A 23388-nucleotide genomic window follows, 5' to 3' on the forward strand; every position below is an offset into this window, starting at 1 on the left:
AGAACTTTACTCATCTCCTTTCACATCTTTGGTCTGTGACAAAATTTTCAGACATGGCCAGTCATTCAAAACTATTAACCAAGTTAAAAGTTCCATATGGTGAAAGAAAAACATACAAAGAAGGAACCACTAGCTTAAACTCACCTGATCATTTAGTAAATGAACTATGGACCCCTCTTTTTTTCTCTAGATGACTTTTTTTTTTCAATCATACGAAAGCTGTTAAGATTCTAAATGTCTCAACTCAGTGATTTAGTAAACGATTATGAGACGCATGGAAGTTTACAATGTAATCAATTAGGAAGCTAATTTTTCCCTCAAGACTAGATCTGTCCTTATTACACCAAGGATGCCTAGGCCTCGATGGCATGGACAAAACAAAAAAGATGCTCAGATCATGAGCACGGATGTATATTATAGAAAAATCAGGAGTAAATGGTGCTGACATGCCAGAGGAGACAACCATACATCAACTCCACTCGTGCATCGCATTTTCTATGAACCTCATTGTACTGTACTGCATAATCATTTTGGGGTCAATTTGGTGGGAGACATTGAGAAAACATCTCTGTGAAAGCATGTAGATCCAAATCGAAACCATGTTGTAGCCAGCTGGTTGTCGGAGAGGATGAGATTCCTTGTCTCCTTTTCAGCCTGATATATATGTGGAGCCAGATGAAGAGGAAAGGAAACGTAACCCACCACAAGTAACTTGACATTGCCAATTTCACATCCAGTTCTAAGTTACCTTATCCCCAAGAAGAAAAATGGCTTCATCTCCTTTGAGATCAAAATCCAACTACCACATTCGTTCTGTCAGCTTGCCTTCTAGACTTCACCCGGTCATTACACCAGTCGATGAGCATTTGAGGCTAAGTGGCCTTGAAAAAATGTATGATCGTTTGGGCGATTTGCTTCAATTGCCACTAACTCAGCAAGCCTTTGCTCAACAACGCCATGAGAAATGGGTTGAAGTGGTTCTTGAAAAGTATCTAAGGTTATTGGATGTGTGTGCTACAGTTAAAGATGTATCCGCACAAACTCAACAAGATTTGCAAGGCCTTCATTCAATCCTACGCAGAAGAAGGGAGGCGGATGACTTTTCAGAGTACTTGAATTCGAGAAAGCAGGTAAAGAAGGTGATCCAAAAGTCCCTAAAGGATTTGAAGAGTATAAAAACCAAGCATACTGTCGTAGCTCTTGGAAAAAGCCGGGAATTTTTGGATTTGCTAAATGTGGTTGAAGCAACCACTATTTGGGTGGTCGAGTCTTTGTTGTCCTTTATTTCAGGGACTAAGGAAGAGTCAAGATTGAGTGCATTTTCTTTGGCTACCAAACTGTTGCAACGAAAGAGCATTGCATCCAAAGATGAAGAAACAAAGAGTAACATGTTTGAGAAATTTGATGCTGCATTGCACTCATTCAACAATCATAAGGCGAGTAAATCTGATAATGCAGTACATGTCGAGAATGTGCAAAACCAGTTGGGGAAGATGGAGTCGAGCATTGAAGATATCGAAGAAGGACTCGAGTGTTTGTTCAGACGGTTAATCAAAACAAGAGTTATCCTCCTCAACATTCTCAACCACTAGCGAGCAAAAAAAAGACTGTAGTTTAATACTTTTGGCAGCCAAAATGTTGCTAAAGATTTTGATTAGCTGTTCATACTTGTACATGAGCCTTGAGGCATACACTGTTTATAGTCTGTCCTTTAATTATAAATCAATATACTTGTGATAAATCTGTCAACAACTTCACTTATCTCCTTTCACATCTTTTGGCCTATGACAAAATTTTCAGACATCCCCAATCATGGTGAAAGAAAAATATACAAAGATGGAACAGGAAAATATTTTATTAACGAAAAGAAGGTCCATTTTTAACTCCCTTATTATGTATAGTTGCACAAAGTTGGAAAATGTGTACGCCTAGAGTTTAATCAAGGAACTTCTTGTAGTTCATTCATGTTAATCATATAAAAGATGGAAAGATTCCAATTGTCTCATGAAAAACTATTTAGAATTGACCAGAAGTTAACTACTTCGCATAAAAATTGAATCTCACTTTCTGTCTTCAATAAATCCAATAGACAGGGTTACTATTTCTGGTGCTAGGTTATGTGATAAAACTAGTTGGTGGTCATTTGTAAAAAAGGCCACAGCTTTTGTAGAAGTGCCTGCCGCTGAAGTTTTTAATTTCTGTGGATGCATTGTCCTAACAGATTGATGCGTCTTACAGCATAAATCAAGAAAAGTTACGCTGAAATTTGCATATTATCTAAAGCAGACAAGCTGAAATTTGTCTAAAGGACTTATACACACGGAAGCATTGACAATTTATTTCAGTCACCACCAGACTCATCCCGGTTTATACCAGAAGATGCGAAGGAACAGCTAGCTTAAACTAACCTGATCATTTAGTAAATGAACTATTGACCTCGTTTTTTTCCCTCTAGATGGTTTTTTGTTTAATCTCGCGAAAGCTGTCAAGATTCCAAATGTCTCAAGCCAATGATTTAACAAACAATAATGAGACGCGTGGAAGTTTAGAATCTGATCTGGTTTAGAAATGAGGGAAAAAGTGCTGGCTTCCTTTCTGTTTGGGAGCACTCAGATCCGGTTAGCAATATAGTAACCATCCTCTTGGTGGAAATCTCAGCTTCTAGATCTGTCCTTATCGGACCAAGTATGCCTTGACCTCGATAACATGAATAGAACATAAAGAAGCTCAGATCATGTGCACGGATGCATATTATAGAAAGGAAATCAACAGTAGATGGTGATGACATGTTCACGCCAGAGGAGACAACTATGCATCAACTCCGCTCGTGCATCATATTTTCTATCAACCACATTGTACTATATTGCATTACCATTCCAGGTTCAATTTGGTGGGAGACATCGAGAAAACATCTCCGTGAAAGCGTGTAGATCTAAATCAAAACCACGTTCTAGCCAGCGGATTGTTGTAGAGGATGAGATTCCTTGTCTCTTGTAGCCAGGTATATATATAGAGCCTCTGAAGAGGGAAGGAAGCACAACCCACCACAAATAGTTTAACATTGCAAATTTCCCATCCTCTTCTAAGTTTCCTTATTCCCCATTCCAAAGCAAAATGACTTCCTCCCCTTTGAGATCAAAATCCACGTACCACACTCGTTGTGTCAGCTTGCCTTCTAGACTTCACCCAGTCATTCCTCAAGTCAATGAGCATTTGAGGCTAAGTGGCCTTGAAAACATGTATGATCATCTAGACGATTTGCTCCTATTGCCACACGCTCAACAATCCTTTGCTCAACAACGCAACGAGAAATGGGTGGAAGTGGTGCTGGAAAAGTATCTAAGGCTCTTGGATGTGTGTGCTATTGCTAAAGACATATCCTCACAAACAAAGCAAGATTTACAAGGCCTTCTTTCAATCCTACGCAGGAGAAGGGACACGAATGACTTTTCAGGGTACTTAAATTCGAGAAAGAATGCAAAGAAGGTGATCCGAAAGTCTCTAAAGGATTTGAATTGTATCAAAAGCAATCACACCAGCGTAGCTCTTGGAAAAAGCCGGGAAATTCTGGATTCGCTAAATGAGGTTGAAGCAGCCACTGTTGCGGTGTTCGAGTCGTTGTTGTCCTATATTTCTGGGACAGAGGCAGAATCAAGTTTGAGTGGATTTTCTTTGGTGTCCAGATTCATGCATCAAAAGAGCGTTGCATCCAAAGATGAAGAAACAAGCACAAATGTGTTTAAGAAATTTGATGCTGCATTGCACTCGCACAACCATCATAAGACGAGCAAATCTGATAATGCAGTACACGTCGAGAATTTGCAAAACCAGTTGGCGAAGATGGAGCCAAGCATTCAAGATATTGAAGAAGGACTGGAGTGTTTGTTCAGACGGTTAATCAAAACAAGAGTTATCCTCCTCAACATTCTCAACCACTAGCTAGCAAAAAAAAAAGTCTGGCTTAGAGCTTTTGGCATCAAAAAAGTTGTAAAGATTTTTGTTAGATTTTCATACTTGTACATAGGCCATGAGGAATACACTGTTTATAATCTGTCCATCAATTGTTAATCGATACACTTGATACAATTCTGGGAACAACTTTACTTCTCTCCTTTCACATCTTTTGTTCTATGACACAGAGATCAAAACAAGGAATTTCAACCATGCCCAGATCGTAGTACAAGTTTGTTACCAAGTTTAAGTTGCATATGGTACAAGGACAATACACAAGATAGGGAAAATTAAAAGATTCAAATATCGTTACGGTTTCACAAAATTTGAACAAGTTCGTACTATTAGAATAGTTAGATTAGCACGAGGAGTTGAACTTATGACCTCCTTGCTCCTAGCACCTTAGTGCACCCCCTGATGTCATTGGGCCAAAGGCCTCTTGTCTTGTCTCAAGGACTTGTTCACGCGGAGGTATTGACAACCTAGCTACTTCAGTCTCCAGACTCACCACAAGACTCATGCCATGGCTTAAACCAGAAGATGTGAAGGCACCAATAGTATAACCTCACAATGATCATTTAGCAAATCAAATATGAACCTCATTGTTTCGATTTGTTGAAAACTTGAAATATTGTGACCTATTCAGTTAATTTAAACGACTTCTGAGGTTTTCATTCTTTCTCCTCCTCTTGTTTTTTTTGGATCAGTAGTAGGTGGGCTGGGGTGACCAGCCCCCCTTAGGCGTGACCTAGGAGAACCACCCGCCCTGGAATGTCCGAATTTGAGCTATACCCGACTCAGACAGGGAGGAAATATTTGTTCGTCACCACGTCGCACGACCCGTCACCAGAACTCCACCGAAATGTAAGTGGACCCCTCACAACCCAACCATCTAGTATTAAGTCAACTCAAACTCACGATCAGTGAGAGGTGAAAAGTTTTAACCCGACTGCCTCCTCAGCTACTTGAACCATCACCCCGGTGGTAGGTTTTCATTCTTTCTCACTTTTTTTGGAAAAGATGATCCCAGAATCAAATCAAGATAGAAGATAACATCATTGTAGCTATTTTCCTATAGCTTCAATTACTATATTAGAGTGTTAGGCCCCGTTCAGCTAAGGTTCTTGTTTTTAAAATACCTATTTCTCGTTTTACGAGGCAAATTATTCACTTACAATACATTATTTTTAATTCAAAAATAAGTGGTTATTTGAAAAATAAATATATTTATTTTCCCTTAGCCCATAGCGGAACGGGGCCTAGTCAATGATCTTTTTCTAGTATTATCATGGCCTAGTCAATGATCTTTTTCTAGTATTATCATTCTCGAGCATATGCCGAATTCTAGAGTATATGCCAAACTGATCTTATCACAACCAGATATTTGTGACTAGACATGTACCTAGTATGGATAATGTGGAAACCTAGGTCCCCGAAACAGAGAGCCAACAGTTCCACTTTTGATTATTTTTTTGGTTACTTTTTAACCTTTTTTGGGTTTGTAATTATGTAAACCATTATCTAAATAACAAATATTCCTAGTCAAAATCATATTCTAGAGCAATTAAAAATAAAAAATAAAAACTTCTCAATCTTGTACTCTGGCCACCAAAGCGACTATAGATACTTTCTACTACACTGAAGCCAACATGTTCGTAGCCCATACCATACACGTTCGATAGGGCTATGAATTCTTAAAAAGTCATTATGAATGTCAGATTAAGCTAATTTTTTTACAAGAACTCATAAAAAATATATTAACAATAATTTGCAGAGTTATTTTTTGAGACCCAAATTGGGTCCCACAAAATCATCAATTACATACCCCATTTATTGGGCACCTAACGGGAGACCTAGCCCTTGCACCAAAATTTTGTACTCCTTCCAGTTTTAATGGGACAACATCCATGCTATCCATTTGGGCCAGCAAGGTCCTGCTTTCGTTCAAATAGATCAAAAGTGATTTCTGTGAAGATATATACAATTAGAAGTCATAGCTCCCATCAAGCACAACAGGCTTATAAATCAGTGCAAAATAATTTTTGGACTCCTTTTTTTTTATCCTTCTGCACTCCTTTTTTAATACTTACATATTCAAGTGAAATTACTTAATTGCCCGCCAGATGTGAAAAGTAAATTCACAAGTAAGGATACTTTAGTAATTCCACATGAATTAAGGCAAGCAAAGGAGGGTTGAAAGATAAAAAGGGGAGTGCAAACACCATTTTCCTGAATAAATATGAAAAGAGAGAAAAGAAAGAAGAAAAAGGGAAAACGAAAGATAGGGTATGCTGGAGTCTTGGGAGGTGCCAGTCAACGGAAGATGGCAAGGAAAAAGTTGTGCTATAAGTACCGACCGGCCAGGAGGGATTTCGTACCAACTGGCCGTGCCGGACAGTCTCCGGCCACCGGACAGCCGATCCGAGCCGTCCAAAAATTCTATAAAAAAAAAACCAAGGGGCCGCTCAAGGGAATCAACGGCATCCGAGATGTGTAGGGTGCTTGATCCGAGCACCCCTTTTTGTGTATATACACGTATATGCATATATACACAAAAAAATGGGTGCTCGGATCAAGCACCCTACACATCTCGGATGCCATTGATTCTCGCGTAAGGCCCCTCGGTTTTTTTTTTTAGAATTTTTGGATGGCTCGGATCGGCCGTTCGGTGGCCGGAGAGGGCCCGGCGCGGCCGGTCGGTACGAAATCCCTCCCCGGCCGTCGTTACCTATATCATTTCTGAGGAAAAAATGACAAAAGAATGGATAGGTGCACTATGCTTCTGAATCACTCTCCTCTCGTTACCTTTTTTTTTTAATGGCAGACAAACATAACACCTCGGAAAAGGACACTTTCACATTCTAATTTAACTGAGACATTTGGGCATGCAGAAAGATAGGGATAGAATGACTTTTCTAATCGCTCGAAGTGATTAATATATGTCTTCAGATAACTATATGTGGGTCAAGCTACAACACACGTTTTTTATTTGGGTTTATGATATGTCACCCGCCACCCGGTGCATGCCATTCATTAAAAACATATATGCCGGACATTAATCACAAAGATCGGTATAATATTTTATTTCAAATAAATGTAACACCTATAAAAAAGCATACAACATGCATCTCTATCTAATCATAAAAAGACATACAGTAACATTCACTAGAACAAGTCGCAACATTTTACTTAAGGAGATGTAACATTCACCGAGCATAGGCATGAAACTTCTCAAAAAACAGGGGATGTGTATTTCAGCAGTTTCCAAAGAGGATGAACCGTCGTTTTGAGGCGGCGTTTCTAGGGGCACATCAATTGTGCCACACCCCTCTCACATACAAATGGGGCTCGTTTCAATGGGCCCCACCTGTATGTGAGAGAGATGTGACTGAGGTATGGCACAACTAATGTGCCTCTAGTATTTTTTATGCAATTATATCTTCCTTATATGTCATAAATTAATGAAAGAGGAATGAAATGTGGGTGACTTTTCATGCATGAGAGACAAGCGATTAATGAGTAACCCAAAGGGTTAGCTCAAGTGCTTGGCATTTGATTCTTCAGGCTAGGAGATGAGCTACTCTCATTTCGTAGTCCGATGTTGGTGCATGCTTTAACTGGACTGGAGAGATATAATTAGTTGAGATGTAAGTAAGTTGACTAGACACTTCTTATCTATCGCTAAACTGAGAGAGAGAAAGAGTGAGAGGGTGATGCAGGGAGGCGTGTTGAAAAAGAAAAACGCTCAATAAGAACAATCACGAACAAGTATATATGAACTAGAAGTACTCCCTCTACGAACACACAATTATGAGAAAACTTTCCAATTTTCATTAATCAAATCATAAACAACTGCCTAAGCCCTAAGGTTCACAACTCAATTGTAATAACCTAGAAATATTAAAAAGGAAACTTAAAATACTGGAAAACAAAATCTACGTCTTGGAGATGAAGGAACTAATGAAAATAAAAAAATAAAAAAACAAACAAATCAATGCAAATTAGGGAACTAAATATGAAAAGAGAGAAAAGAAAGAAGATGATGGTACTTCTTAATTCTCTAATCACTCGAGAGCCTCTTTTCCTAAATAAATATGAAGAGAGAGAGAGAGAGAGAGAGAGAGAGAAAAGAAAGAAGGAAAAAAGAAAACGGAAAGATAGGGCATGCTGGAGTCTTTGGGAGGTGCCAGTCAACAAAAGATGGCAAGGAAAAAATGAAAAGAAGAGATAGGTGCTGCACTATGCTTCTGAATCACTTTCCTCTCATATTTTACTCGTACCTTTTATTAATGGGATCGAGACAAACATAACACCTCGGAATTGGACAGCACTTTCACATTCTAATTTATGACACAGAAAAACTTGGGCAGAAAGATAGGGGATAGAATGACTTTTCTAATTGCTCGAAGTGATTAATACACGGGTCAAGCTACGACATGCACGCACACGGTTTTCGTTAATTATTCAAGTACCTTCCACTGGGATATTTGAATGTGCCTACTGATCATCAAGATCAATCCACTCCATGATAGCTAGGTTCAAAAGAAAGTTGTGCCGCCTAGACTTCGTATATGAAGGATGCGGTGAACCGCACTGTATATGCATGGTGGGTTCAGGCTAGGTTTGGTACTGGAACAACCCGTCCCATATCATGAATTTAGGTTGTGTTCTTCTGCTTAAACTTATAACTTATTTCGATATTTTTTTATTTTTCGTAACTTTTTGTTTAGCTTTTCGTCGTAATTTTTGGGGTTAATTGTTCGTCTCGACGAAACAGATGATTAATCCAAAAAATATAACAAAAATTTAGAAAAAACAAACAAATTACACAAAACGAAGAAGAATAATAAGTTTACAAGAATGGAGCCTAGTTTACGGAAATTTAGTCAACTGTCCAAGCTGTTACTAGAGACGTGAATTTCAATACTTCGGTCATATTTATTAAAACTCCAATAAGCACTCACCCAAAAAAATGGTCTACACAGTTATTTTCTTATTGAACCAGTGGTCAGCATAAATAGGTTGTTAGAAGTGCATTTTGTTCAAAATTTTCATACAAAATGGTGTGTCAATATGTAGTTTTTTCATTTCCTAAAGGAACCCCTTACTACTTACTACGGTTGGTAATTGTAAAAAATGTCACTGTCGGATCATTGTTGTGATTTTACGTGCATCGAATTAATGATCGAACACTTCCAGACCTAATTCTGCCCAAGTTTGTGTTCTAAAGTTGCAGTCGTTGAACAACTCAGGGAATAATTCATGATCCTAGCGTTGAACCAAAGGAGCATTGATGAATATGCAGCCAACAGCCGCCCCCATTGTCGTCTTCTTCTTCTTCTATTGCCTTGCCCCATTGAACAGCACATCAGGATTATAAAGTTAAAAAACGAACTCAGCTCCTATCCAGTCCCTGAAAATGAACTGGACTACCCGGTCGGCCTGTTTGTGAGCCCTTCCTGAGCCTACTTGGATGGTCTAAATCGTCCAAATTTGAGACCTAGTTGAGAACATTAGTCACATAAACAATCAAATTGATCGGATATCGTTTCATATGATTTCAGAACACATTTGTCTTAAGAACATAACACGTTTACAACACCCATTTAACCCATTTATCTTAAGACAAATGTATTCCGAAACTACATCAACTGGTACCCAATCAACCTGATAATTTTTTTACCTAACTGATGTTGCCGAGCTTTGAGATGTGAATGCTTTAGATCGTCAAAATGTGCCCGGAAAAGGCCCATAAACAGGCCAACGTGACGGTCCAGTCCTTTTTATATGAACAGAGGATCCTCTTCCAAAATTAGCCGCCATCATTGATTGTGTCAAAAACAAAAGAAATCAAGAGGACAAAACAAAAACAACAAACTCTACCCATCCCTATATAAACCCCCCACCGCGTCCCTTACCACAAACAAAAACTTCCCAATCACAAAAATGAGGTTCTCAGCCTTCACAATTCTCTCTCTATTACCAATTCTCCTGACACTTGCCTCAGCAGAGCAATGCGGGACACAAGCCGGGGGAGCCCTGTGCCCGGGCGGCCTATGCTGCAGCAAATTCGGGTGGTGCGGCAACGGGGGCGACTACTGTGGCACCGGGTGCCAGAGCCAGTGCGGCGGCTCCACCCCCACCCCCGGCCCGAGCAGTGGCGACATTAGCAGTCTCGTCTCTAGAGACTTGTTTAACCGGATGCTGTTGCATCGCAACGACGGTGCTTGTCCTGCCAAGAACTTCTACACGTACGATGCCTTTGTGTCGGCCACGAAGGCGTTTGGCGCCTTTGCTACTACGGGCGACACGGCTACACGGAAGAGGGAGATTGCCGCTTTCTTGGCCCAAACTTCCCATGAAACTACTGGTTAGTTAGTTAGTCAATTAGACTGCCATTTTGGCATACTAATTTCCATCTTTAGTAACATAACACCACGAAAAAATCAAGCACAAAAAACGGTATTCTTTGCCCCAAAAACATTATTCCTGTGTCGAGGCGACTCACACTGTGTGGCATAACAGGCATGTGAATTTGTGGGTCATTGTTACAGTCTCAAAAAAGTTTTTCGGGAAAACTAACCATAATAAGTACAGGTTAACCAATGAGACGAAGGGAGAAACATCTTGCGAACAAATCTGGACTAAAATTGAAAAAAGTTACACAATCGGTGAATATTCCAAGGATATAAGCTGATAATTATGCAGTTTCTTAATAAATTGTTACTTTTGCTGATAAAAAAAAATTTACACGTAGAGCAACTATAAATGTGACATTATAAATGTGTATAGGTGGATGGGCTAGTGCACCTGATGGCCCTTACTCATGGGGATACTGCTATCTGAAGGAACAAGGTAACCCCGGTGACTACTGCTCCCCGAGTGCTCAATGGCCCTGTGCTCCCGGCAGGAAGTATTACGGCCGCGGTCCAATCCAAATTTCCTAGTAAGTGACACTCCACTTTTTTTATAACTCTAGTATTCGGGTCAGGTTTTCCGCACCTCGACGCATCTCGTGACATGTTTTTATTTATCTGTGTTTGATTTGGTGTTCCAGCAATTACAACTACGGGCAGGCGGGAAGGGCCATAGGGGTGGACCTCTTGAACAACCCTGATCTGGTAGCAACCGATCCGGTCGTCTCATTCAAGACTGCCTTGTGGTTCTGGATGACCCCACAATCACCAAAGCCGTCATGCCATGACGTTATTACCGGAAGGTGGAACCCGTCGGCTGCAGACAGGTCAGCGGGTCGTGTCTCGGGGTTCGGTGCGATCACAAACATCATAAACGGTGGGCTCGAATGCGGTCACGGGTCGGATTCGAGGGTCCAAGATCGGATTGGGTTCTTTAGGAGGTACTGTCAAGTACTTGGGATTAGCCCTGGTGACAATCTCGACTGCGGCAACCAAAGGTCTTTCGGTAATGGACTTTTGGTCGATACAATGTAGGGTGCCCTACGATGTAATACTCCAGTAGCTAGCTTAAGTGCCCTGTTCTTATAATGTGCCCAAAATGCACAACCTACTGTTGTACTAAAAATAAGTGCACACTAATAATGACTAAACCTTTTTTTTTCTTCTTTTTGTGTGCTTGTAATGGTGAGTGGTGACGTTCTGCAAGGAAAATAAATACTAATGGAAATGGAAATTTGCAGCTGTGATGGTGGTTTTGGTTTTAATATTTTGAGTAGTGCTCGGGATTGTATTATTTTGTGACTTTGCGATGATTTAAATTGGGTTGCATACCTCGTATAACTATTTCGTTTATCAAAATAATAGCTTTGGTACTTCTACCATGCATCGGTTGTCTTTCACGTACGATTGCTGATTGCCACTCTATTAGGCAGCACGTGAATGAGCCCGGTGGCCGGCAGGGATAGAGCCAGGGAGGGGTCAGTAAGGATGGTCGCCCCTGCAAAAAGTAAAAGAAACACTACTATTATATGAAGAAAAAAAAATTCTATGAAAGTATATAGGCTCGTCCCTACGTAGAATTTTGAAAAAAAAAATTTAATAGTAACCTTTGAAATACGAGGATACCAACATTAATTATTAAAGGCTAAGGGCTAAAATATAACAAAAAATTAAAACTATGGAGTTAATATTGTGAATATTCAAGTAATAAACTTTCATCTTTCGTTAGATGGTTTTAGTGTTTTACAGTTTTGTTTCTTTTTGTCCTAAAATCTTAATGGCACACCAAATCTCCCATCTCTCTCTTGGTACGAACATCCATAATTGTTAAGACTTCAAAGACAATTTCAAGAAAATAGCTACGGAGGAGAAGAGATTTTGAAAACCCTAAGTAATTTTGGTGAAATTTAAGTTGTAGGTATGTCTTTCCCCAATTGTTGTTCTAGACTTCTACTAATTCTTTATTTTTTGACTGGTAAAATCAAGTAACATAAAAGCTCATGTACAGAATTCGTCCAGTTGTGGTGAATGAAAAATAAGAAGATGAACAATAAAGAAAAACAAGACACATATATCAAGATCAATTTCATTAGTTAAACCGATTTATGTATTTACGTTATTTTGAGTTTTAATGTATTTACATGATTATGCATGTGTATTTATATTTTTTTTTCGCGTACATAGTTGTCCCTGTGTGATGAAATTCCTGGCTCCGTCCCTGGGTGGCCGGAACCGAGATTGGTGCCACATGGAACCAATCTACTTGGCACCAACGTGGACTCGTCACCGCTGCAGGTCACGTTCTATGATCCGACCCGACGCCTCGTTCCGCCCGTGAAACCACAAAGCTAAACGGCCCATACGGCCATTGTGTGTGGGCGTTGGCTGTCGGACTGCTTGGGCCTTCCCCAGATTGAGCCTATTCGGACAGTCCGGGTAGAAGACCCGCCATGGGGCCCACTACATCAAGAAATAGAGGAAACAGGGAACCAAAGTTGTACAACTTGGCAACCAAAATACTTTTGGGAAAATTACACTAAATGACGTGTTTTGATAATTAATACCCGTCAAAAATATTTTCAGCATTAGCAAATATTCTCAGTATGTCATTGATGGGTATTAATTATCAAAACACTTCCTGGGCCGTCATTTTCCCTTTCCCAAAGCCTACTTGTGGGAGCCCAATTAAAATCGGACCAAAACTCTATTTAGACAGACCCCAAAGGAGTTGATAATACGGATTAATACTTGGAAGCAAGGCCAGCTCATGGGGTAAGCCGGGAAATGGCGGCTTCCGGCCTCCAAATTTTGGTCCAAAATTAAGGGTTTATTGTAATTTACATATTAATATTAGAAAGTTTCTAAATAAAAACACAATTGTATCTTATTTTCTTCAAAAACTTTTGCAATAATATCTTTTTACATTTATATTATCATAATTATATCCTTTTAGTTTGATTTTTTTGGTTTTTTTTTTGTACTTTTATCATTTTTTTAAAAAATTCAAGAATATGTAAGGGGCTCAATATAGAAAATTCATTTCAAGCCTCCAAAATATATAAACCGGCCCTGCTAAGAAGGTTTGAAACTTGAAATCTTAATAGGAAGCAAACTCCTAAGTCACAGACCTTGACGAAGTCAATCCGTTGGGATTTGCAACCAAAATACAAAAATACTGCTACTGGAATAATTGCTTTCTCTGATACTTGAAGTACATGAAAAGTATACTGCAGCATTTAATCATAGATAGCTATGTTTCAGCGAAAATTATAAAGACACTGACCTGCTGTGCAAAGACTCGCACACGGATCTACTCCGGGTCCCATACAGATAATTTGACATTTAAAATGGAAGATCGAATCAAGCCCCTACACGTATCGGATTGAGCTGATTTTTCAGAAGGCCATTCAAAAAATTATTAAATTATTGAACGTGTCAAATTATTCGTGCAAAATCCGGAGTGGACCCCGCGTGCCAGTATGTGCACCATCTGGTCGGTTCCCATTGAAGGGTTCTTCTTGAAATTTGCACACGATTTATGTTGTCGAACATATAGTTATCATATGGGTTGGAAAATGTATGAAGTTCTGATGTCGGGAGATTTTTTTATTTTTTATTTTTTGGAATAGATAGTTTTGACTGCCCATTGAATAGTTCAGTATTTAATTGCATTCCAAATCTAATTGAACAAACATAACAGTGTATAACTTATTGATACTGAATTTTTTCAAGAGAAAATAACTTTATTACAGAACTTTCTGTGAATAAACGTTTACAGAGTCAAATCACGTGCGTTCAAAGTGTATGAGATGGTCAGGATTTTTTTAAAATCTTTTAGCGAATAATTTTTTTAAAATCTAGACCGTCCAATACCAAAACGGACTGCGGAGATCGTGCAGCTCCGCAAACGATTCATGGCTCCTCCCTCTTTTTTCAAACTCCCAATCGCCCCAAGGAAAATAACTTGGTGCATGTGATCAATAATCAATTAGTTCTTGACCCCTGTATGTGGGCATTTGTTTTCTCATATTTTGGCAAGTTGTGCACGTTCTAAACAAAGTGAGTCAAGCACACTTAGTACACCTCATCACATTATGCCATCTTTATTTTTGTTTTTGCCAGGCAATAGGATCTTAAGGGTTACCGGGCTAGTTGTTACTTGTTGTGAGTGATTACAACGGAGGTCGAGCACCTCTCCTATGAAAACCTCTTCCATGAACACTAACTTAGGACTGTTCCCTTAGAAGGGAGAGTAACGAACCAACTACACCAAAAGTGTGGTGTTCATTATGCCATCCTTCAGAAGAAGTCATTTCAAACATTTTATTGGTCACTAGTTCCCTCATTTGGCACTAGTGAGTAGAAAATTGAAGTCATGCAAGTGGCGCATGCGATTTTGATAGCATGAGAGAGAAGCCACGTCAGCGGCTGCAATTGCGATGGCAGAAAATCGAGAAGATAGCTTCTTTTAATTGACGATTATCGAAAGTTCAGAAAATCATACAAAATCTATATTAATTGCATTCAATATCAGTTCAAGACACAAGGCTCAAGCCATGTTTTGACTCGTTGATCGATCCGATGATCCATCTCTCCCAATACCCATAGCACATAAACAGGCACTCAAAACAAAAGCATTAGAGGTTTCAGGAAGTAGCCAATTCACACAAAGAAGAATGCAGAAAGGTACTAGGAAACATGAACTCAGTTCTACTCCATTAAAATAGATCTAGACTTATTTATTTACCTCGGTCAATAAACCCTTTCAAGGATTCTGAACAAAGTTATAAGATATCCTCGAAACTTTCCGTTCCGGAAAGGAAAATAAGTCCTTATTTTTTAAGAAGGCAATTTCAAGCTCAAAAATCATGTGCTTACGCAAATTATTTTTCTATCAATATGGATCTTGTTTAATAGATCTCAATGAGATCTTTAATACGGTACAAAAAAAATTAAAAAAATTATTTTTCATTTACATCACTTTTGAGTTTAAAAATGTGAAATAAGTACTTATTTTTTAAGAAAGTGTTCTGGAACGGGGCCTGATTCGCCACTTTCACAGGGTCGACTTCACAGGTCCTAATTAGGATGTCTTCTAATTTATCTACACTAATGAACACACATAATCTTATGTTGCGCTTATATTGGCCCAAGCACCTGAGTTATCAGGGGGAAAAAAGAAAAAAAAAAAAAAAAGGCATGATCATATCTTAGAAATTAAGTACGTTAGCATAAGGAGGGGTCATCAGAGTGTCAAGCCATGGGCTTCTTAGCTGTGCCCAAAAGGGATCTTGGGTCCAGTCCATGTTACACTTGGGCACTTGTAGCTCTGTCAACTGCAGAGAAGCAGCAGTATTAATCCCTTTATAATTACCCTCCTCTGCTTCTTCATCTTGATAATAGCTTTTCCCTTGATCCTCTACTATGAATTGGTCTGGACTATGATCTTCATACTCTTTCTTGAATGCCACGTGTTGCGCGGCCATTGGCGGCACGAACTCTTCTTCAACATGTGGACTGTAATTATAGGAGATGGTAGTGTCCATTGGTGGTGTTGGTGGTGGTGGTGGTGGTGTGAGTGAATGGATTAGTGTAGTCTTCCTTTCATCTTCTTCAATTTGGGCCCTCTGTTCCAACTCTTTCAAGGAGGTTGCCTTTCTGTATATCTTGCACAGCACTATGTCCTGCATTTGTTTACATCACATGAAGTTTAGAATGTCGTCAATGGGAAACGGAAAATGTTTCGGACACAGGTGTGTTCGCAGCCGTCCGATGAACAACGTGCTTCTTATGAAGCCCGTGTGCATTGAACGGTTTCGGACACATCTGTGTATGGATCTATATCCGAACATCTGTGTTTGTAGCCGTGTTCATCCAAATCAGGGCAACTAGGGGGCCAATTTTATACATACTACAAATATACACTTCATTTAATTGGTTTTGAAGGTGGACAAGGGAGCTTGCTCTTTTATCTCATACCTTCAAGACTCGAAATCACCTTTTTGGCAAAACTTTTCTGGAAATCGAGGAAGTTAAAAGGAAATCGCTTAAAGAAAGGTGTTCTTGCTTCCTAAAAGCTACTTTTGCACAGAAATAAGGTCTTCATTGTCAACTTCTTTTAATGCTTCAGAAACTGAATTATGATCCTCAAGAAAAGAAAAGAACAGAACAGGAAAAAAAAAAAAAAAAACTTTCATCAAACAGAAAGTACCTTTGGTGAGGGGCAATTATCAGGCAAACGATACTCATTCATAACCCAGTCAGTTTTGCAGCCCCGGGGCGCCCTCCCCTTGTAAAACACCAGGGTCTTTTTCAGTCCCATCATCTTCTTCGGGTCACTTGAGCAGAGTATCTTCCGGTCCGAACCCGTTGCTTTCCAAAACCCGGTGTCAGTGGTTCGGTTCGGCCTCCCGCCGTTTCCCTGCCTTCTGTCCCTCGGCACAAAGAAGTACCACTCTCTCTCCCCAATCTTAGCAAGGCCTGTCACGCATTATGCAAATATAAGTTCATGTAATCGCCTTTTTTTCCTCGAATCATAACGGTATGAAACTAAGTAGCGAAATTTATGTAAGTAATGCGTTACCGGGCAAGTCCTTGGGATCATGACGGTAGATGTTGAGGAAACCGATTATATCGAAGCTAAATTTCTTCCCGAAAATTGTGTTTCTAAGGTAGAAGCCTAGGAGCTCTTCTTCGGTCGGGTGGAACCGGAAGCCAGGCAATTGATCAATCTGAAATGTTGATTCCTCCATTAATCAGACTAGAATTGGTTTGCAAAAATATAGTATGTTGTCAAGCTGGTAAGTACTTAATTGGTTTTGCCTTTCGCTCGTGGGTTTTCCAGAATTCTTAAGGAAACTGAAGCGATGTGGCTGTAACATTCACAAAAACACAAATATAAAAGCAAACTGGGATGGGTTTATATAGGTGGGAGAAGGGTTGGAAATGCTTGTATGGGGCACCACAAAATTCTACTACAAGTCTTTGATTTTGTTTTAGGGTAAATTTTAGAAATAGTCTCTCTAGTTTGCATAAATTATCATTTTGGTCCCTTTAGTACTGATTGTGTCAATCTTAACCCTATAGTTTATATTGCGTCTCAATTTTGTCCCTCTCGTTAACGGTAGGCAAAATTGTCATTTCTCTTCATGGAGAGACTAAATTGAGATTTCATGCGAATTAGAGGGACTATTTTTTAGATTTTTACCTTGTATGCGAATTGAAGGAAATTGATCTTTGGTTGTGCTATGTTTCTATCAGATTATTTCATATTATTGTGTAACCTCTGTTATACCGTAATTCTCACTCGAAATGGTTTTGTGCACACACATTCCAGATCATCGCGAGTTAAGTTGACTCTTCCAATGATGGTGATTTTGAGCAATTTATTTTACGTGATTCTATCCTGACACTTTAAATGGTTGGGTAGTGACATTAAATGGCTTTGAACAATTTCTTTTATTCGGGTGACCAATAAAAAGGAGATTTTAAAAAGTAAGATAAAGTCATCAAAAAGGAAAAGATGGTACAAAGACATTTGACTAAGGGGTTGATTTTTTTTTAAGTTTCTAAAATATTAGTAATTTGTAGAAAATATATGTTTAAAATTCTCTCAACATATTTTGATTACCCAATAAAACACAATTGAGGTGCCAAATATATTACGTGTGGTGTTTTTTATTTTTATTCGCAAAAAAAGAAAGTAAAATGTAAAATTTTAGATAGTCCTTTTAGTTTACATAAAATCCCAATTTCGTCCCTCTATGAGGTGAAATAACAACTTTGCCCTTCAATACGCCATCAGCGAGAGGGATGAAATTGAGACAAAATGTACACTAAAGAGTTAAAATTGACACTATTAATAGTAGAGGGACAAAAATAAGAATTCATGCAAATTAGAAGAACTATTTCTAAAATTTACCCTTTTTGTTTTTACACATCAGAGGTGTCCCCACACCAAATGAGATGAGACTAATCCATCTAGGACCGGCCATAGAAAATCAACACCCGCGAAAAGCAATTTGAAGCAGCTAGGAGGGAGGACCACTGAACTCGCCCATGAAAGTGTCCATATGAACTTTCACCTCCCAATCGGTTATTCTATCCTCTAGAATTAAACTCAGAACTCTAAGATGGGAACAAACCCCATGGCTAGTGAAGAAAACCCTGTTGGGTCAAGTCGTTTGATTTGACGAGCGAGGAATCAGGCCAGGGAAATTGGTGGCTCCACACGGTTTTATTCCGTTCTTATAATTGACAAAAGATTCATGATGATGGTGACACAAACATCAACACGTCTTGGGTCTTTTGCTTGACTCTTTTCTTCTTTTTTTTGTAGTTTTTGCTAGACAAGTCATTTTCGTGGGAATTTTCTGGGCAAATTTTATCTTTGAAAAATTCCGAGGAGTACCGAAACCTTACAAATAAGGGCTTCAACCATTTTATCACCATTCAATAGTCAAGAAGTTTGATCAAAATGGAGTCACAAACCACCGTTGAATACTCATCACATCTAGGTTTCAAGACCCTTAATGTGGCAGGACCGTGCGTTTTTTTCCGCCCTCAATAGCTACTTAAACTAAACGCGTTTGTTAAAGAAAAATTGGCCGTAGCTATTAATATCCGATCAAGTTAGTAATTTACACAAGAGTTACGTTGGCAAGAGCTACGAGATGAGTGGTGCAGATCATCATGGTGGACTCGTGATGAGGGCCACAACGGCCCAAAACTGGATCATAAAGACATGTATAAGGGTCATCATCGGGCCGGGCCAGCCCGCCAATGTACTACCAAGCCCGCCCACGGGCCGGGCCGATCGGGCTTTTTCTTTTTTGCGGGCCGGGCAACCTACTATAAATTGAAGCCCAAGCCTGGCCCGCGGGCTAGCCCAATTGACGGGCTAGCGGGCCAAAAACCGGGCAGGCCACCGGGCGGGCTTAAATTTCCTGGGGAAAGGGAAAAAAGAAAGGATTTTGTGGGATTTGGGGCTAATGGGCGGGCCTGTGGGCGGGCTTTTAGACGGGTACCACGGGCGGGCTACCGGGCGGGCTCACGGGCCGGGCCTACTGCCTGGCCGAGTAAAAATTTATAGGCCCGAGCCCGCCCATTACAAACTATGGGTTGGGCCGGCCCGCCCGTTTCACGGGCTCCGGCCGGGTAAAAGCCCGATGGGCCGGACTGGCTTAGGGCGGGCTGCGGGCCTTCGGGCCAAATGATGACCCTTAGACATGTAAGCTGGGTACGAGCCTTGTCCGCTTTTTCCGTCCTTCTAAATGGCCTAATCTGTTAAGAACATAGTTTTTCTATTGGTCTCAAAACATATTTCCAGGTAATGTGTCAAATGCTAAGACGCGAGTAAAATTTTTCGCAATGCTAATAATGGTTTTAAGAGGGAAGTATGTTTTTTTACAAGAGATGGAACTAATAGTGGGCGTATGAGGCCAAGGCCTCTCCGTGGTTCAAAATTTTTGAATTTATTTATGTATTTTTTCAAAATATCAAAACTATACATGGTGGCCTCCCACTGAATAAAAAAAAGGCGGCCTAGAAAAGACATTTTCAACTATGAATATTGTCAAAATCGCAACAAAATAGATGATGAGTTTCTTTCAAATGTTTTGGTTATATTCATTGAGAAGCAAATTGTTGCGAAAATTTGTACCAACAAAATTATTGATGACTTTTGAGATCTAAGGGAGAATCGCATTCCATTTTTATACATGCTTGACATGTACAACATTAAAAAAAACTTTTATTTTTTTGCATGCTAGTTGTTTTTGATTTGTTAAGAGTATCTCGATATTGTATTTTGTACATGTGTTGGGTATTATTTAATCATTTTAATGTTTCTTGAACTTTGAAATTTCAAAATCTTGTTATTTATATTGTAGCCGGCCCCCTCGTATATGAAATTCTGGTTCCGTCCCTATTCTTTACACAATGTTGGGAAAAATCACTCCAAAAACAAACATGCAGATGCCATATAGAAGGACTAGTGTTAGCCCGTGCCTACGGCACTACACATTCCGATTGGCAGAGGATGGCAGTTGTGTGATTTAGGTAAAAACCATTGGCACTTAATCAGGAAGTGGGAGGATGCACTACAGTCTTTGGATCAAATGAATCTAAGCCGTTCCAACAATTTGTCCCCACACCTTTCTGTTTTATAATAGAGATGCCCCAAACTTGTAAGAAAATCCATCCTAATAAACAACAAATCGTTTAAGAAGACTCGCTCAAACAATTTTGAGACAATTATGGTGACTGCTCGTTTTTTGAGCAAATTTTTGATATTCTAACTTTTCAAAAACTATTTGGAATGTTTATCGAAAATTCTAAATAATAGATTCGCGGAAACTAGGTTTAACGAAAATTTTTTTTTTTTTTGAACATCAATTTGAAAAGCAAAAAAATGAAAGAAATTTTAAAAATTTCAAAGCTGGGTTTGGATAGCTTCTGGTGCTTTCCAGTTAAGATTTAGACTTTATCTTTTACACCAAATGATTATTCAGCTTTACCTTAAGATTCAATCTGACATCTGTATTCACACTTATCTCAACTACGCCCATAATCGTGGTTCAAAGTGCTTTAGTGCTATGATGATGAATACTCCCAATATTTTATTGATGGCTGAAAGGTACGTATGAATATAGTAAGAACCGAATTCATATGTGCTTTGATGAAATGGATTGCTAAAATATGTACACCCCTTCACTACAAGAAGTTCCTGTGTCCTTTTTTTTTTCCTCAAACAATATATATGAGTGGAGTTTAGAGGCGAGTTTAGTAAATTAACAAGGGTTCGAAATCTCTAAAAACTCAAACCCCAAACCTTCCTATTAGAAAACAAGGGATACAACTAGATATGCTAATAGCCACATCTCACCCCACTTTTTGCTCATTGGTTTTTTTGAATTGAATATGGCTTCTCTGTGTTGGACTACAGAGTGCCGTTCAAGTGATTCTAACCATCCACAAGTGTTTTTTAACGGTTCAAATTTCAACATAATCTTCCAGGAAAAGAGTTAACTCTCTATGCAAGATTTTTTTTTTAAATATAAATTGTTGAATGCAAAAATGAATAACTACGATGAAACGGAAGAGGCTCCTCCGCAATCCAACCGACAGAGAAGCCGGATCCTATTGAATTTGATGATTCAAAAGCATATCCGCGTTCTTGGCATTCCTTTTTCCAAATCAGAATCTGATGAAGATTGAAAAAGAGCTGCTATTATATTGGCTTTACCTGACAATTTGACTTGGAAGTCAAGTCTCCCCAAAAGACTCCAAAAGGTTTGAGTCTTTTGCCATATGTGACGAAATTGATGGCCAGGTTTTCATCCGGTCACTTCTTTGTTAAATTACTTGTAGGTACCCGTTTTGGGACTAGTTCAACTGCCCGACATAAATGGATGATGTTATAGTGTTTTCGGTCATTTTAGAGACACCATAATTTTTGGCATAATTTTACCATTAGAAGCATAACTAAAATCAACTACAAGCATAACAGAATCCAAACAAGGCATAACCAAAAAATATCCAAAAAACCAACAAAGGCGTAACTAAACCCAACCAAGGCATAACAAATAAGTTATGTCTTGCTATGGTTTTGGTTATGCCTTGTTATGGTTCTGTTATGCTTATAATGGGTTTTGGTTATACTAATAATGATTTGTTATGCCAAAAATTACAATGTCCCCAAAATGACCGGGGACACTGAAGTCATTCCCGACATAAATACCTTTCAATTCTTTTGTAAAAATAACTTCTTCTTTTTTATATTTCAAGGTGTTTGAGCTAATTATGCAGTAGTCCCAAGAGATCTAATCTTTGAAAAGGATACCCAAGAGGAAGCAAAAGCAACCCGAGAGACCCCATGAGAAACGTTGGCCAGAAACTAACAAATAAATAACAAAATAAAAACCACCCATGACCATCAAAACCAAACACACCAACAACAACAACATCAAACAACCCAACACCATCAAACCAACAGCAGCAAACATCCCATGACTACCTAAACCAAGCAAGGTAGCAACAAACAGCGAGAGAAACAACCGAAAACAACCACCCCAGCAACCGCAGCAAAGAAAGCACCAAGAACAACAATCGGAGACCCAAAGAGAACAAAAGAAACGGCATCAAAACTTCACAGAGATAAAAGCAACTTCCTCCAAAACATCAAAGCACACGCAGCCAACCCAAAAAGAACAAAAGAGACAGCATAAAAACTCCAAATTTTGCACCTAACTTTTGTCCTTATTCAAATTATTTTCAAGTTTGTTAGTTTTGCGCCTAACTTTTATGAATTATTGATGTCAATAAAAGACGAAAATAAGTTTAAAAGGTTTTTTTTTTTTTAAATCATGAGCTTTGTGTTAGCTATTGCTCAAAAATTAAAAATATCAGAAAATTCAGAATAGACAAAAAAGAAAAAAAAGAAAAAAAGAATAGTTCCAGAAAGCAAAATTAAATTCAATATGGTCTAATATTGTTTTCAGAATTATGAGACTCGAAAAGAGAGCAATATTCCTTGCAATTTCCTAGGATCTTCTCAAACGTTGGACAGAAGCACAAAAAACAAGAGAAACGGAAAATTCAAAATACCCACTAACCTTTTGACCCAATGTCATATAAACACCCAAACTTTGTTAAACGTCTATTTTACACTTAAATTATTGCTCCTGCATTTCCTTCTACACTCGACCATGTCGGGTCTAGTCTCAATCAAGACTCCACCCAAAGATCCACCACTCCAAATCATCGTCCCCAACGACACCCCTAACCCGATCTGCCCCCCTCTCATGGATTCTCTCCCTACATTTCTTAACGCAAACTATCTTTCCAAATCCAATTCATCCTGTGCAAAATATGCACGCCCATAAATAAATACACATACGGAATTCGGATAGGAACCCTAGTGTCAAATCAATTTCAGAACAGAATCGAGATTGCCAAGCTCGCTTGGGCTCGGGTGTCAAACTTGAAGAACGCGGAGGCAGACGAGGTCGGAGTGTTTCAG

The 23388-nt window shown here is 39.1% G+C and overlaps 4 protein-coding genes across 4 annotated transcripts; 3 read left to right on the forward strand and 1 right to left on the reverse strand.

Annotated features, from left to right (window-relative positions):
• Positions 1 to 584: 584 nt before the first annotated feature.
• On the forward strand, positions 585 to 1712 carry LOC131327495 (uncharacterized). The gene has a single exon (XM_058360658.1). The coding sequence runs from the start codon at positions 768 to 770 to the stop codon at positions 1590 to 1592; it is 825 nt and encodes a 274-aa protein (XP_058216641.1). The 5' UTR covers positions 585 to 767; the 3' UTR covers positions 1593 to 1712.
• Positions 1713 to 3114: 1402 nt separating this feature from the next.
• LOC131327497 (uncharacterized) lies at positions 3115 to 3939 on the forward strand. The gene has a single exon (XM_058360659.1). The coding sequence runs from the start codon at positions 3115 to 3117 to the stop codon at positions 3937 to 3939; it is 825 nt and encodes a 274-aa protein (XP_058216642.1).
• A 5887-nt stretch (positions 3940 to 9826) lies between these two features.
• LOC131325562 (endochitinase) lies at positions 9827 to 11612 on the forward strand. Its single transcript, XM_058357881.1, has 3 exons — positions 9827 to 10321; positions 10744 to 10897; positions 11009 to 11612. Exons 1-3 carry the CDS (start codon positions 9898 to 9900, stop codon positions 11400 to 11402), a joined length of 972 nt encoding a protein of 323 aa, XP_058213864.1. The 5' UTR covers positions 9827 to 9897; the 3' UTR covers positions 11403 to 11612.
• A 3277-nt stretch (positions 11613 to 14889) lies between these two features.
• On the reverse strand, positions 14890 to 17265 carry LOC131325564 (NAC domain-containing protein 6-like). The gene is made up of 3 exons (XM_058357882.1): positions 16951 to 17265; positions 16579 to 16847; positions 14890 to 16051 (listed from the first exon to the last, which is right to left on the reverse strand). The coding sequence occupies exons 1-3, from the start codon at positions 17117 to 17119 to the stop codon at positions 15578 to 15580; spliced, it is 912 nt and encodes a 303-aa protein (XP_058213865.1). The 5' UTR covers positions 17120 to 17265; the 3' UTR covers positions 14890 to 15577.
• Positions 17266 to 23388: the final 6123 nt, after the last annotated feature.

Source organism: Rhododendron vialii, chromosome 5a, assembly GCF_030253575.1.
Source record: "Rhododendron vialii isolate Sample 1 chromosome 5a, ASM3025357v1".
Classification (NCBI taxonomy): Eukaryota; Viridiplantae; Streptophyta; class Magnoliopsida; order Ericales; family Ericaceae; genus Rhododendron; species Rhododendron vialii.